Here is a 14,162-nt window from a genome sequence, read left to right as displayed (position 1 = left end):
ACCTCTTCCTCTCCCCCTCCTCCCCCTCCCCCTCTCTCTCCTCCTTCCCTTCCCCCTCTCTCTCCCCCTCCCTTTCCCACTCTCCCTCCCCCTCCTCATCAGAGCCTGCCTTTCTCCTACTGTAGGGCTCACAGCACCAGCCAGGCCTGGCAGCCATACTCTGTGCAGGTGGGAATTTCCCCTGCAAATGTCATTCGCCTTCCCACTAACTCTCTGTTGTTGCCAAGCTGTGAACTCACAATCACTACCTTCTGGAGGCTTGAACCCAGCCTCTGCCACAGCAGATGCTATTTAGGAAAAGTTGAAACAACTGCTGTAAATATTGGTGGGGAACGAGACTGGCATCGTTGGCTAGCGCTGCAGACATAGCTCTTTAGGAAGGATTCCCCTGAGAGTGGGAGAGATGGCAGGAATAGGTTATGCAAGCTGTTCTTTTGACTGTTTCCAATCATACAGTTTCTAGCAAATTCTGATCATTCCAGGTGTGTCAGGCCTCTTGTCTTCCACAGTCTTCCCCCAGGAGGCATCTGACAGCTCTGTAGGAGTGACTGTGCAAGTCTTTTCGTAACCACATTTCTTTTGATCAAGCCTAGTTTGAGGACATTTTAGAAAGCAAAATATTGCCATTGTAGTGCTCAGTGGAGAATTTTCACCAGGTGCCACTAATATACCATTAATATTTCCTTGAAGAAGAAAACCAAGAAACATCCAACTCAAGAAATACTATGTATTGGTCTACATTGGTCTTTGTTAGGTATTTGGAGTGAGCTGGGAGTTTCATTGGTGCTTTTCACACAGTTCACTCAGTTAAATATACTTGGATGCTGAGTTTCTTTGCTCAGGATGACATTTTAACAAAATGTACAAAGGGTTGGACCAGAGCCAGGGTAAAAAAAGAAAGAATGGAGGGGATGGGCTCCTCTTGTGGCTTGGCAGGGACAATGAAGTAAAAGTGTGACCAGGTGGGAGAAAGCATTTTAGGAAAGAGACCCACAATTAAAGTAATAACAGCATCAGAACCATCAATCAGAAGGGAAGGGAACTTGTGGGGGCAAATCATGGGAAAGATGTTTTGGAATAAGTTCAGGTGTTTTGTCACCTAAAGAGACAAAACAATAGTTTAGTGTATTTGTTTCCTAATGTGCTGTTAACAAACTGTCATCATCTCCACATGTTCTTTGACTTGTGAAAGATCAAAATCAAACATGGTCAACAGGAAACAGTACAGAGAAAGACTTTATTAGAATCATACAGGGTGCAGCAGTAGGCTGGCCCATAGACAGAATCGCTGAAGAAGGACTGAAAAAGAAAGAGCAAAGAAGGTTACCACACATAAAGAACAGCTCTGTGATGGGATAAACTTCTTAAAATAAAACCATTAACATGGGCACAAGGTCTGCAGCAACTGCACAATATACATGCCTAAGTCCAAAGCCTACTAGTGCAGTTTCCCCTCTTAGTGTCTCTCTTTAGCATGTAAATGAGGGTCTCAACCACCTTCAATCAGATCTCTCGGGGCAAAATTGGATTACAATAGCTCAGAATGTTCCTGTTTTTGTCTTAAGTGAAGAACCACACCTTAAGAGGTATGGTCACACAGTCAGGCTCCAGACCTTTCTGTTTTTACCTCAAACATCAGGGTGGGGTGAGGGTCATGAAGTGACAGTCCCCAGAGGAATAGGTTGTTTTCCTTAGGCCACAGTCTTTACACCTTCCTCGTCAGCCTTCATGATTAAAACTTCCTCCTGCTTCAAAATTATTACCAATTAAGTGACTTAAAAGAACAAAATTTTTTTTCTCTTATGATTTTTCTAGAAGCCAAAGCATAATGGCTTCAGTTTCATAGCATCAAAGCTTTAGTTCATAGGCTAAAGACAAAATATTCCCAAGGGCTCATTCCTTCCAAAGGCTTTAGGGGGAAAATCATTTCCTTGCCTGTATTCGGTTTGTGGCCCTTCCTTCATCTTCAGAGTTCATTAGTCCAGTCTCTGTCCTGTCACTGACTTGCCTTGTCCTTTGATAGTCTTCTGATTATTTCTTATCTGGATCAATCATGCCAAGCTTACCCAGACAACCTGGAGAGTCTTCCTGTGTCGAGATTTTTATTCTTGGACCCAGAATAACGTTAGTAATTATTAGATAATGCAAGGTTCGTGAGACATTATTTTACCTTAATTTGTCCAAATTTGAAATATTTGACAATAATATCCTGCCACTTGCAGGCTTTATGCAAAGTGTGGATACATGTGCCTGTCATAATCTGTGTTACGATGCAGTATTATGAGTTGTTTTACTTTCCTATTTCTGTGTGAAATCCTAACCCCTAGTACCTCAGAATATGACTTTGGTGGGAGACAGCATTTTTACAGAGTTGTCAAGTTGAAATGAGGCTATTGGGATGGATCCTAATTTAGTATGACCAATGTCTTTAAAACAGGAAAATCTGGATACAGGGCACCCATAGAAGGAAGCTTGTGTGAAGAGATGCAGGGAGAAGTCATTGTCCACAAACCAAGGAGATCAGCTAGGAACAGATACTTTTGTCACAGCTTCAGAAGGGGCAAACCCCACCTTGAGTTTGAGTTTCTAGCTCTTACAATCTTGAGATGCAAATTTATGCTGTATAATTCGCACAGCCCATGGCACTTTGTTTCATTGGCCCTGTTACCAGGAGAGTGGCAGAGGGACACCGCCTGCCCAAGGAAGGCCAGAGGCCAGCTCAGCCTGGACAACTCTGTGTTCCACCAAAGAAACGATACAAAAGCAGATGGGTTGAGACAAATCACCAGGGAAATGCATGAGCACACAATGACAGCACCAACAGGAAAAGCAACAGCACTCTCTCATGGCAGCCACAGCAGGTGAGCTAAAAGAACTTCCAGCACTGCGAATAAATAAATAAACGAATGAATGAATGAATGATCTGCCCCAAACTTTACGTATGCGTCTGAGGTATGGGGTAAGGGGAGCCCTAAAGATGTAGAGTGCTCACCACGGGGCAGGCAGCGGGCGCCAGTGTTCCGCGTGGCCCTGCAGGGCTGGAGCGCAGCGCGGGTCACGCGAGGGCGAACCCTCCACCCTCCACCCGGCGGCGCTCGGGCCGTGGAGTCCGTCGCCGAGGCCGGCCGCTACCGGCGTCCACTCGGTCCCCCGCGCAGAGCTCCCCGCGGGAGCCCCAGATCCCAAACATGCTGGGCGCCTGGCTGCGGGTGAGTTGGGGCCCGAGGGCGGCTGGGCCAGGACCTCAGACCGCCCCAGGGTGCTGACCCGGGCGGCGTTGGCTGGGCCCCGCGCAGGGCGGGGCATCGGGCCTGGGCGGGAGGACCGGGCTCAGCAACCATCCGGACGCCAGAGCAGCCAGGCGTGGGCAGGAAAGAGCAGACGATGAGCCAGCAAGCGGGCAGGTGAGGGGACACTGGCCAAGCCCCTGCCTGGTGAGTAACCCGTGTACCCCTGATGTCAGGGGGCACCCCTTTCTCAGAGCTATTCAGCTTTAGAGACCAGGCGTGTGGCAGGGGTAGTGGAGAGGTGAGCCCTGCTGTCATCCACAGCGGCCTCAGAGGGACAACTGGCCGCCGATGTCCCTCTTCTCTACCTGTGGCCGGGTACCCAAGCCTTCATTCTGAATTGCTTGATGAAGGCTGACCCTGGGCAGGAGGAGGCTGTGTCCGGCCTAGTTAGGGTGGGGGACTGCCTGACCTGCAGCTCTGGCCCAAGCAGGCTCCCCTGCCTTTTGAGTTGGTGCCCTTCCCTCTGCCCGTTTTCTCCGAGATGTAGTCTGAGTCTTCTATGGCATTGGCAAGGAGACCATGTGCTGTGCCTGAGAAATGGCCTGCCCAAGGCCACTGTGAAGTGATCTGCTCACATTGTCCCTTGCCAGGACCCATCCATGCTGCTGGCCATCACTGTCATCGGGGTCACAGTGCTACTGTTTGCCCTGAAGAGCATGAACTCCAAGAGGAAAGATCTCATCACCTTACAGGATCCTGACTCCAAGTACCCACTGCCCTTGATTGAGAAAGAGGTAATGGGACAGACAGTCCAAATCCTCCCATGAAGGTAGAACAGAGGGAAGGGGTGGTGGGAATGCTGGCTGGAGAGGAGGGGTGGGCTGGCATTTATCTTGTGGCCAAATGGAATACTTTCCCAGACACCCGAGCCACCCAGTGAGACTCCCAGAGCTGACAGCCTGTCTGCCTCTGTTTTGTTTTACCAGCAAATCAACCACAACACCCGGAGGTTCCGCTTTGGACTGCCCTCGCTGGACCATGTCTTAGGGCTTCCTGTAGGTGAGCTGGGTTTGTTGTCACCTCGAAGGCCAGACTTCTGGGGGCCAGGTACTCTGCTTTCATCGGGAGCACAGGTTTCCAGTCTGCCAAGGCACGAAGGAAGCTCTGCTCTTCCTGAACAGGTTAAACCTGGGAAGACAGGGAGATGGACTTGGGGAAAAGGTGCTCCTTTTTTACATTGTTGCATCTTAGTGGGCACAAAAGTGGTACCTCAAGAGCATGAAGAAGAAGTGACCCTAGAGTCAGAAGGTCTGAGACCTCATCACAGGCTCCTTGCTGGCTGATCCTACTCAAGTCCTCAACCGCTCTGATTTTCATTCTATGAAGTAGAATTTCCCAGGCCTGCCTGCTTACCTCAGCTGGGCTATTACGAGGGTAAAGTGACTGATGAATGTGAAAATTCAGAAACTGCAGATCACTGTGTTCCTCTAGAGTTAGGAGAAAAGCCCAGAATGTGTAAAGAGGTATAGGGGAGACAGGTGCCCCATGTGGGTTCTCTGCAGCAACCTCAGCCTCACACAAGCAGAAGTTACTGTGGACACCAGCTGCAGCATGCCTACAGTTCTGAGTGACTCCATTTTTAGTCTGGAGCACCTCTAGATAGCTGAGTCAGTCTTCAGGATATATAAAACCCAGGAAAACTGTCCACGTTGCTTCCCTCCTGGTGGCGAAGCTAGCCGTGGCCTGTTTGTCTTATCCATGTAAAACCTTGACCTCTACTCTGCTGGTGATGAAATTACACACAGGACATCCATTCCCAGCCCTGATGGAGGCTAAGAAAAGTTAATAAGAATAGGATGAGGTAATTTCATGGCTTATGGGAGCATCTGATGGGGGACTCGGAGTTGTTGATGCTGGTTGTTTGGTTCGGGATGAGACCAGAAGGACCAGTGGGTCAATCCCATCCTGTCTAAGGACACTTCCAGGCCATGCCCAGGCTGGCTGTATTGGACAGTGCCTTTCCAGACATCCTGTTCCATGTGAGCGCTCAGAGGGAAGCTGCGGCACACGGGAATCCCTGTATGTCCCTGGGACTCAGCCATAGAGTTTGGACCTCAGGCGTCAGGGCCTCCCCAAGAACTCTGGCTTATACTGAGCACCAACTGCCCTCCTGTCTCTTCTCATTTTCTCTGTCTCTCCCTAAGTCTATCTGCATATCCACAGTCTGTTGTCTGATTTCCTGGGTATTCTACTTCCTCAGAAACTGGCACAGAACCTTCACCTGCCTCCACCTCTTAGTGTCTCTTGATGGCAACTCCTGCCTTAGTCACTGAAGTCTCCATTTTAGATCCAGCAGAGACACTGAGCCACTCAGCCCATCATCTGACACTGGGTGGCTACTGAAGTCACCATCCAGAGGTGCATGGCCTTAGGAAGTCTGCTGAATTCTGCACTGGAGGGGCAGAATTACACGGTTCAGACTTCACTATTGCCCCTCAGCAAAGCTGTATACCAGGAAGACACATTGCTGCTTCTTTATCTGAGCCATGGGTGTTTGGATCCTGGGGCCCCACAGCCTCTATATGCCTAGTTCTGCTTTGTGCCAGGCACCAGTGCGCACACAGTGGCCGTGACTTATTTACAGGTCCCAGTTTAGGAAAAAATGAGTTTGTAAAGGCAATATATCTTTCTTCAAAAGTGAAATACTCCCCTTTGCCATTTTTAATAGGTGCCTTCCAACTTTAATTAGCTCTTTTTGCTCTGCAAATTACTTAACAATATGACTATAGTTATGCAGACATATAATTCTCTCTCTCTCTTTCTCTCTCCTTCTCTTTCTGTCCTTCATAGTGTGCTGGGGGACAAACCTGGGTCCCTCTGTCACCGAGCTACACTGCCAGCCTATCATCCCCATTTTACAGATGAACAGACTAAAACCCAGAGAGGTGAAGTGGGCTGCTCCGGGTAGCACATGGAGCATCAAGGACAGGCCTAGGACCCAAACATCCTGTGTTAGGACTCCTTCCCTGCTTCCACTCTGTTACATCTTGCTGGAATTTGCCCCCCTCACTGAAACTGAGTACTCTGAGTCGTGCTTAGCAGGTCATGTTCAGACTTAACATTTGATACCCTTTCCATAGGGAACTATGTCCACCTCTTGGCCAGAATTAATGGTGACTTGGTGATCAGAGCTTACACACCTGTCTCCAGTGATGATGACCGAGGCTTTGTGGACTTGATTATAAAGGTAAACAATGCCCACTGTGTCCAACTGTCTTGCTCCTGAGCTTATTGAGGGTGGTGGGGTGGAAGGCTGTGGTTTTGCTGTGAGGGGACTTGGGACCCAGATGGGGCTTTCCAATGATGTCATTTAACAACTGAGGCAGAGTTAATCTTGGGATGTCTTAGAGGACTACTTACGAAGCCAGAGTGCTTTCCCTGCATGGCACAGAATGGCAATGCATTTGGTAGCTGTGCACAGCCATGCTCTTAAGTCAGGGTGTGTGAAAACTACTCTGCCTTATCTTTCAGATCTACTTCAAAAATGTGCACCCTAAATATCCTGAAGGGGGGAAGATGACTCAGTACTTGGAGAACATGAAGATTGGAGACACCATCCTTTTTCGAGGGCCGACTGGGCAACTGTTCTACCAAGGGCCAGGTACTGTTGGGATTACACTGGGTCTGCAGTTGGGAGGAGGAAGGTTCCTGCAGTGGCTTTATTGTCCTAGAACACTGATCAGACCCCACAGGGCTTGTACTTTAAGTCCTCATACATTCATTCACCTGGATGAATATGTAACTGCATCCACTATTCATCCGCACACCCACTCCAGAAGATCCTGAGCTTCGCTTGGTATGACCTCATCACTGTGTCTCCAGCACAGTGCTTGCCAGTCCTGAAGAGCTGGGGATGGCTGGAGCCATCTGATGAGCTCAGTCACATATTCATCCTTTACTCACTCACTGCTGTGATTGAGAGTGTTCTAGGAGGCTCTCTGAGCTTCACCTTGCCTCTGTCCTCAAAAAAGAAGGCCTGGTGATTATTTGAAGAGGCCCCGGCTCTAGTCCATCTTCTGACGCCAGTGTACAGGGGCTGATGGAGGAAGCCCCCGTGGCCTCTTCCCTGCCTTAGAACAGCACGGTCATCTTGTAGGCACACCTGCTTCCTAGGAGTCTTGAGGAATGTCAGTAATCTTTTGCAAGCTCCCAGACAAACAGAGCTGCAGAAGTTAGAAACATCTTCTGTGCTTCTAGGGAGACTTGCAATCAAACCATACAAAATGAGCCAGCCTGAAAAAAAACTAGTCCGTCACTTGGGAATGATTGCTGGTGGCACAGGTAAGAAGTTCCTGAGGGCTTCATCCAGACAGTGACCTGCAAGACTTCTTTGATTTTATGGTTGCTTGACCCTTGAAGGGGTGGCAAGAGTTAATCCTTCCTTAGCTGTACAGCCTAAGTACATATCTTGAACCTGACCGTTTCCTGCTCCCCTTAGCCAATAGGGTGTGGCTGCCTAGGAGTTAGGCTGGGCAGGCCATGTGTGGTCTCCTTCACATGCCTGAGTCCAGTCCACACCCACTCTTTCCATCCCCAGAGAATGACACCTGACCAGAGAGAAAACTTTAGTAGATGTGCACAGGATGCCAGGCACTGTCACAGGCACTTAAAAACCCATCACATTTACTCACAGCTAGAACTTTTTGCAAATGAGGACACTGAAGCTCTAAGAATTCTCTTCCCATCATGAGAAAATGAAACAGGGTTTTTGACTTACTATTGCATTGGAAAGCAATCCCAAAATGAAGGACTGTTTCCCACCTTGAGTTTGGAGGACAAAACTAAAGAAGGTATAATGAGGGCCAGGGACAGCTGTGAAACTGCTGCAGGTCAGGGACTATCACATCAGAGATGGGAGAAGGCTGGCCTGTCCACTCACTGTGTTCCAGGCATCACACCCATGCTGCAGCTCATTCGCCATATTACGAAGAACCCCAGTGACAAGACCCGAATGTCCCTGCTGTTTGCCAACCAGGTCAGTTCTGCCGAGTCAGCTCCAAGCTTGCAGTGGTGGGACAGAAAGTTTGCTGAGCTGGGTTCTGCATTCATCCTGCCGCCCCCACTCGCTGAGCACGCGCTGTTTGGGTGTGGGAGGGCCTGCTGGGTTCACCAGCCAGAAGCTGAGCCCAGGCCTCTGTTCTTGCCAGCTTGGGTTTAACTCTTCTGTCTCCCTGGTCAGCCCTGAGCTCTAAGCTTTCTTTTCCTCCATCCTTAATCTCTCTGTGTCCTTTTTCTTTTTTTGAGTATAAAAATCTAATCAAAGATGCCCTCATGGAAATGTTGTGAAATACTAAACAATATATATATATATATATATATATATATATATATATATATATTAGCATCACCACACAAGATTTTCTTATTAACACACTTTAGGCTCATCACAGGCTATGTCAAGTTGTGCTGTAGTTTTCTAAATGTCCCACATTCAGGTTTTCATTTTTTAGTTATAAATGATATGATGATGAATAATTGTGTCAAGGCCTGCCTACTTTTAGATTATCTTTTAAAACAGAACCCCTGACCTAGAATTATTGAGGCAAGTGTCATGCCAAGCTTTCTGTGTGCTCTCTCTGAGCCTGAGACACTGGCCTTTGCTCCCTTACCCCAGGCCAGGCTCCCGTCCTAGCCCCGCAGTGCTGTTTTTTCTGTGACTCTAGCTCCCTCTTTCCCAGCTGAATCAGACCCTATCTGCACTGAGCTTCTCCAGCTGGGTGTGAGTGTGGGTGCAGGAGGTGGGGCAGGGATGTCCATGTGGAGCCCCTGGCCTGCGTGCCCAGTCTGTCCAGCTGGAGGGCAGTCGCTTCCCTCTGTGGGAATCCTCACCCTCCCAGCTTCTCACTACAAGAGAAATAGAGGCGTTGGTCTGCGGGAGCTGCGTGGAACCCTCATTTGCCCTAGGAATCTGCAGTGGGACTCTGGCTGGGGTGGTAAACTTGGCCAGGGGTGCGCTGACGTGTGCTCAGGGTTGGGGGATATGCATGCTGTCTGCAGATGGGGCTTTTCTAATGTTCCTTTTCTAGACAGAAGAGGATATCTTGATGAGAAAGGAGCTTGAAGAACTTGCCAGTACTCACCTAGACCAGTTCAGTGTATGGTACACTCTGGACAGGCCTCCCGTCGGTATGAGCCCTTTGCCTTCACTCTCTGTGGGTCAGCAGCAACCCTGCCCTTCTCCGAAGACTGGTCTCTGTTTACTTGGCCTTTTTTTTTTTTTTAAAAAGGGTTTTGGCCTGGGGTTCTGGGTCCATATGGAAAATGCTCGAATTCGGGGGAGGATTTGGGTGATCTGCTTATAAGGAGAGTGATCAGGGGTCTGTGTCTGATGTCTCACCAACACTCCACATCGAGAGATACTGAGCTACGGGGCTGCCTGAACACCTGCACCCCTACAAGCATCACATACTACATCTCATGTGGTCACTGGTTCCTTCACCTGTCACATCAGTGCTTATCGCCAAAACAACCATCAGCAATCACCTTTTCCGGACAGCTGTCCTCATGCACTGAGCCCCAGCTACCTGTCTCATCATACACTATGTGGACCAGCAGAGGGTGCGCAACTCCACAAATGCCACCCCGGTTCATTGCCCTGATTCACACTACACCAGTGTACAGCTCATCTGGAGTTCCTCCTCTATGCTTTGAGCCCACAAACACCAGCACAGGTCCCTGAATCTCAGCTGTAAGCCTGAAATCTGGGTAAAAACTGCTAGAGGACTGTCTGAGAACCTGGCACCCTCTACCCAGGGTTTTGCAGGGAAGAGTCGTACAGACTTCTAAACCTATGTAGTGTAGCCTGCCCTCTGTTCCTTGCCTTAAGGACTTAACCCAGAACCTCACAGTTACTGCCTGTTTTGCTTCATTTCAGAGTGGAACTACAGCTCTGGCTTTGTTACTGCCAACATGATAAGGGAGCACCTCCCTCCCCCTGGGAAGGGCACACTCATCCTGGTGTGTGGCCCCCCACCCCTGATCCACACAGCTGCGCACCCCAGCCTGGAGAAGCTGGGTTATACGAAGGACATGATTTTCACTTACTAACACCTGTGTTCTTCACAAGTGTCCCAGGTCCCCCTCCTGTTTCAGAGTGATTTGATTTCACCAGGTTAAACTGGGATGTTTGCAAAAGTGCCTCCTTGTGCCTCCTTGTGCATGCCTACCAGGGCATCTCTGTTTTGGGTGTGGGCTCCAGAAGGGATCAAGGCACTAGAAAAAAACAGCTTCTGAGGCTCCTTGGCTTGAATAGTGGAAAGAGCTCCATTATCATACCTTTCTCTATAGTCTGGTGAAATAAACTTAAGTTCTCAGGACATGTGACTCTGTGGGGCCCTGCGGAAGGTCAGGAGGCCACGTCTGTGGTACTTAGTTGGCTTCTGCGTAATGGCAGGGGTCAGAGTGGGCAACTCTGGCAACGGTGCCGGAGTAGAACACAAGTGGGGTTGCATCAGTGCCACTGACCTCTCTAGAACCCCTCTCCTCAGACCTCTGTGTTTTTTGTTGTTTCTTTTGGTACCAGGGATCAAACCTTGCACTTGCCAAGTAGGCATTTGTGCCACTGAGCTAAACCCCTGGCTCTTAAGAGAGCACTGCTTTTAAGGCCAAACCTACAAGAGTCCTCAGGCACCCTCCATGTGAGGTCTTCCTTCCTTCCTTCCTTCCTTCCTTCCTTCCTTCCTTCCTTCCTTCCTTCCTTCCTTCCTTCCTTCTTTCCTTCCTTCCTTCCTTCATTCCTTCCTTTCCTTGTGGGACCCCTTGAAACAAGAATGGGTAGGTGGCCCAGGGACTCCTTCCAGCCTCCTCCTGAGTTGTGCATGGCAGATGAGAGTGCAGCCTGCTTTTTTCCCCAGCATCCTCCTGGCTGCACCCTGGCATTAGGCTGATCAGGAGTGGTTATATTCAGAAACTTCTCAACCTACAGCTCCTAGAAGCTCTGCCTAAATCCTATCACTAAACTAAGCATACAAGGAACCACTGTAGCCATCTTCAGAGCCAGGACAACACATTGCTGCTGTTACCTGAGTGGTCATGACCATTTCTGCAGAATTTCATATAATTCTCAGAAAAGAACAGAGATCCTGTTAGGATTTTGCCCTTCACATAATGGACATGTGTGAGGAGACAAACTCAGAGACTAAGTGCTCTGAAGTCATTCAGCCACTGTGTGGCAGAGCTGATTTTAAATTCCAAATTATTCATTTTCCTTTTCACAAAAACTGACATAACAGCAGCAGTGTTGGAAGTTGGTGCCACTGATTTGTTACATGCATGAGCATGTTTGCACGCATGCATGTCTGTGTGGGCATGAAGGAGGGTAGAAGGGAACAGAAGAGGCTGAGGAGAGAGGCATGTGATTCTAGGGAGCTCTGCAGCACAGCTGTATCTTGGAGTTTGGCCCACAGGTCTCAAGGGTCTGTGGAGTGGGGCGGGGAGGGATGGCATGGCCAGCGTGCATGTACCCACTTGTTTAGCACGTCCTCAAGGAATTCCTTGTTCTGCTGGGTATGTCACAATAAGCAAGATCCTACCCTTAGATACTTTACAAAATGCAGATCTGGCCTTGCATTTCAACTGCTTTCAATCCTTCTCTGCTTTTGTTCTAATCCCCATCCCAGCCACTTCCTACCTCTGGGACATATTCCAGGGGCCTTTCTTGTAAGGTTTTTATTGATTGTACACCTGACCACATCAGATTTTTCCTTCCCCAAGCCTCCCACTGTGACCTCAGTCTCTGCCCCAGTGGTTCTCAAAAGGGGCAAATTTGCCCCTTGGAATATTTGACAAAGTCTGGGGTTATTTCAGTTATCACAACTGGAGGTCAGGTGCTACTCGCATCTGCAGAGTAGAGGTCAACGATACTGGCCAGCAGGACCTTGATCAAGAAGCAGTTTGAGGGCCAGTTTGGGCTTCTCTTTGTAAAAACAGCGGTCTATAGCAGGTGCCCAGGGGGTTTGTGCCCAGGGGGTTTGTGCTGAGGGAGGGTTATGATAGGACAACACAGAATTGCAAGGCTGGTTGTACAGCTTTGAGACGAGGGAGAACGGCACATTGAGGCAGAGTTGAACTCCAATTAGAAAAGAAGTGAAGGCTTCCTGAGGGATGCAGGAGAGGGAGAGTTTGTGCTGGGCCTTGACGGGCAGGATTTGGCCTCACGAAGGTGACTGGGAGAAAAGGGAATGTCACAGAGCCAAGGCCAAATGGTGGGCTCAAAGAAGGCAGAGGACACTGAAGGGCCTGGGTGGTCACCTGTGGAAATTCTGGAATTGAGTTCTGAGCAGGACGGTGCCAGGCGTGACAGGATTAAAAGTGCTTTGGGAAGGTCGCCTCGGGAACGGAGGGGAATGGTGGGGACCAGTTGAAAAGGCGAAGGACCACATAAGAGATCAGCTTCAGTAATCAGATGACTCGAACTACAGTGGCCATGCAGTGGGAGGAAAGGGGCACCCTGGGGATTCGATGGTGCTCCTCCCTCCTCCCAGGAGGGAGACAGCAGAAAGGGAGCGGCAGGCTTGATTGGAAAAATGGCCAGTTGCGGGAGCAACGTTGTTGCCCAAGAGACTTCCACTAGGGGGCGCTGCGTGATCAGACATTACCCATGAGGCTGCAGAGGGAAAAGCTGTACCTCTTTTGGGAGACTGGAGGACCCTACATTATCAAGCCTTGAATACGTGTTCCTGTGGAGACGTCTCTGAGACTCCCAGTTACCATTTCACCCAACTCATCACAGATCACTCAGAACATAGTTCCAGAATATGCTTCCTCCAGCAGCGGTTTTATGGACTCACAGCGCCTCCCCTTTCGTGTACACACAAACAGCCTCCTGGCTGTCATCAGGAACAGCATGAGCCATGGAGCATGGTGCTGGTATCTTGTTGTTCCCCCCACAAAAGAGGTTTGTAGTCCTTGTATAAAAGTAAAAAAGCTGCAGTGAAGAGCACAGCATGACTAAAAGCTCCTTGGGACCCCGAGGCCACCTTCTGACAACCTGTGCCACTGCTCTGCTCTGCTGCAGTCAGCACCCAGGTCCGAGATGCCCCGCCAGCCCCATCTGCAGTCTGGGCTCCGCAATGGCTGTGTGCCAGGTCCCCTCCGAGGCAAAGATGGGGCTCCACACGTGCCTCTCCGGGCTCTCAGCCACAAAGAATGTCATCTCCAGTCATCAGAGTTGGGGGCAGTCAGGCAAGAGTCACTCAGCAGCTGGTCCTGGCTCAGCAAGGTCTGAAAGGACACAGCCAAAGGGGCGGTTTAACAGAGTTTGGGTTCAGGCTGCTGCCACAGCTACAGCAGAGGAAGCAAGGGGCACTGGACGTGGTTCATGTCTGACACTGGTGCCCTGTGGGTTCACGGTGTCCCACAGACCCTAAGCATTGGGTCGGAATAAATAGCACTGCTAAGATAAAAATAAACTGCTCACTGTAGAGGCAATCTTGCTCTTTGAAAAAGCCACCAAAGGCCTCTTAGATCATTCATAGGTTCAAGGCCGAGCAGAGACCTTTCAGTGTGTAGGCCAAAAAAAGCAAAGTTGCATTAAAGTGAATCTGCTTAGACACAGGCGAACTCTGAACGTGAGTCTTCTAAACATGCCTTGAAAAATCCTGAAGCAGAGTACAGTGAGGGGCCTCAGCGCCAACAGATGCCACAGCCACTAGATTCAGGATGGAACTAAAGGGCCCTGGGATGTATGAAATGTTCTGTGCCTGGCCTTTTACTGCTGGCTCTATGGGCCTTGCAGGGGCGATTTTATTCATCCTGTTCTACAGATAACAAAGCCAAGGCTCAGAGAGGGAATGACACACCTAAGGTGCCTGAGCCGGTAAAGGGCAGAGCAGAAACCTGACCCAGGTCTGCCACTTTCCAAAGCTGCTCCTC

The 14,162-nt window shown here is 49.6% G+C and overlaps 2 protein-coding genes across 20 annotated transcripts in view; one reads left to right on the top strand and one right to left on the bottom strand.

Annotated features, from left to right (window-relative positions):
* Positions 1–3,026: 3,026 nt before the first annotated feature.
* Positions 3,027–13,845, top strand: LOC100723223 (NADH-cytochrome b5 reductase 2). The gene is made up of 9 exons (XM_013144193.2): positions 3,027–3,209; positions 3,881–4,024; positions 4,217–4,289; positions 6,371–6,477; positions 6,762–6,891; positions 7,488–7,571; positions 8,180–8,265; positions 9,317–9,416; positions 10,165–13,845. The coding sequence occupies exons 1-9, from the start codon at positions 3,189–3,191 to the stop codon at positions 10,335–10,337; spliced, it is 918 nt and encodes a 305-aa protein (XP_012999647.1). The 5' UTR covers positions 3,027–3,188; the 3' UTR covers positions 10,338–13,845.
* Positions 13,037–14,162, bottom strand: part of Ppfibp2 (PPFIA binding protein 2) — a 148,603-nt gene continuing 147,477 nt past the window's right edge. For all 19 annotated transcript variants that reach the window (XM_063256658.1, XM_063256659.1, XM_063256660.1 and 16 more), the window contains one exon: positions 13,037–13,511. In XM_063256658.1, the coding sequence (XP_063112728.1) occupies positions 13,440–13,511 (72 nt within the window). In that variant the 3' untranslated portion in view covers positions 13,037–13,439. The remainder of the gene's footprint in view (positions 13,512–14,162) is intronic.

The sequence above is a fragment of the Cavia porcellus genome, unplaced genomic scaffold, assembly GCF_034190915.1.
Source record: "Cavia porcellus strain 051 isolate PalLab524CR breed Dunkin Hartley unplaced genomic scaffold, mCavPor4.1 scaffold_9, whole genome shotgun sequence".
NCBI lineage: Eukaryota > Metazoa > Chordata > Mammalia > Rodentia > Caviidae > Cavia > Cavia porcellus.
The sequence above is the reverse complement of the archived record's forward strand: the minus strand, read 5'-3'. Positions and strand labels throughout refer to the sequence as shown.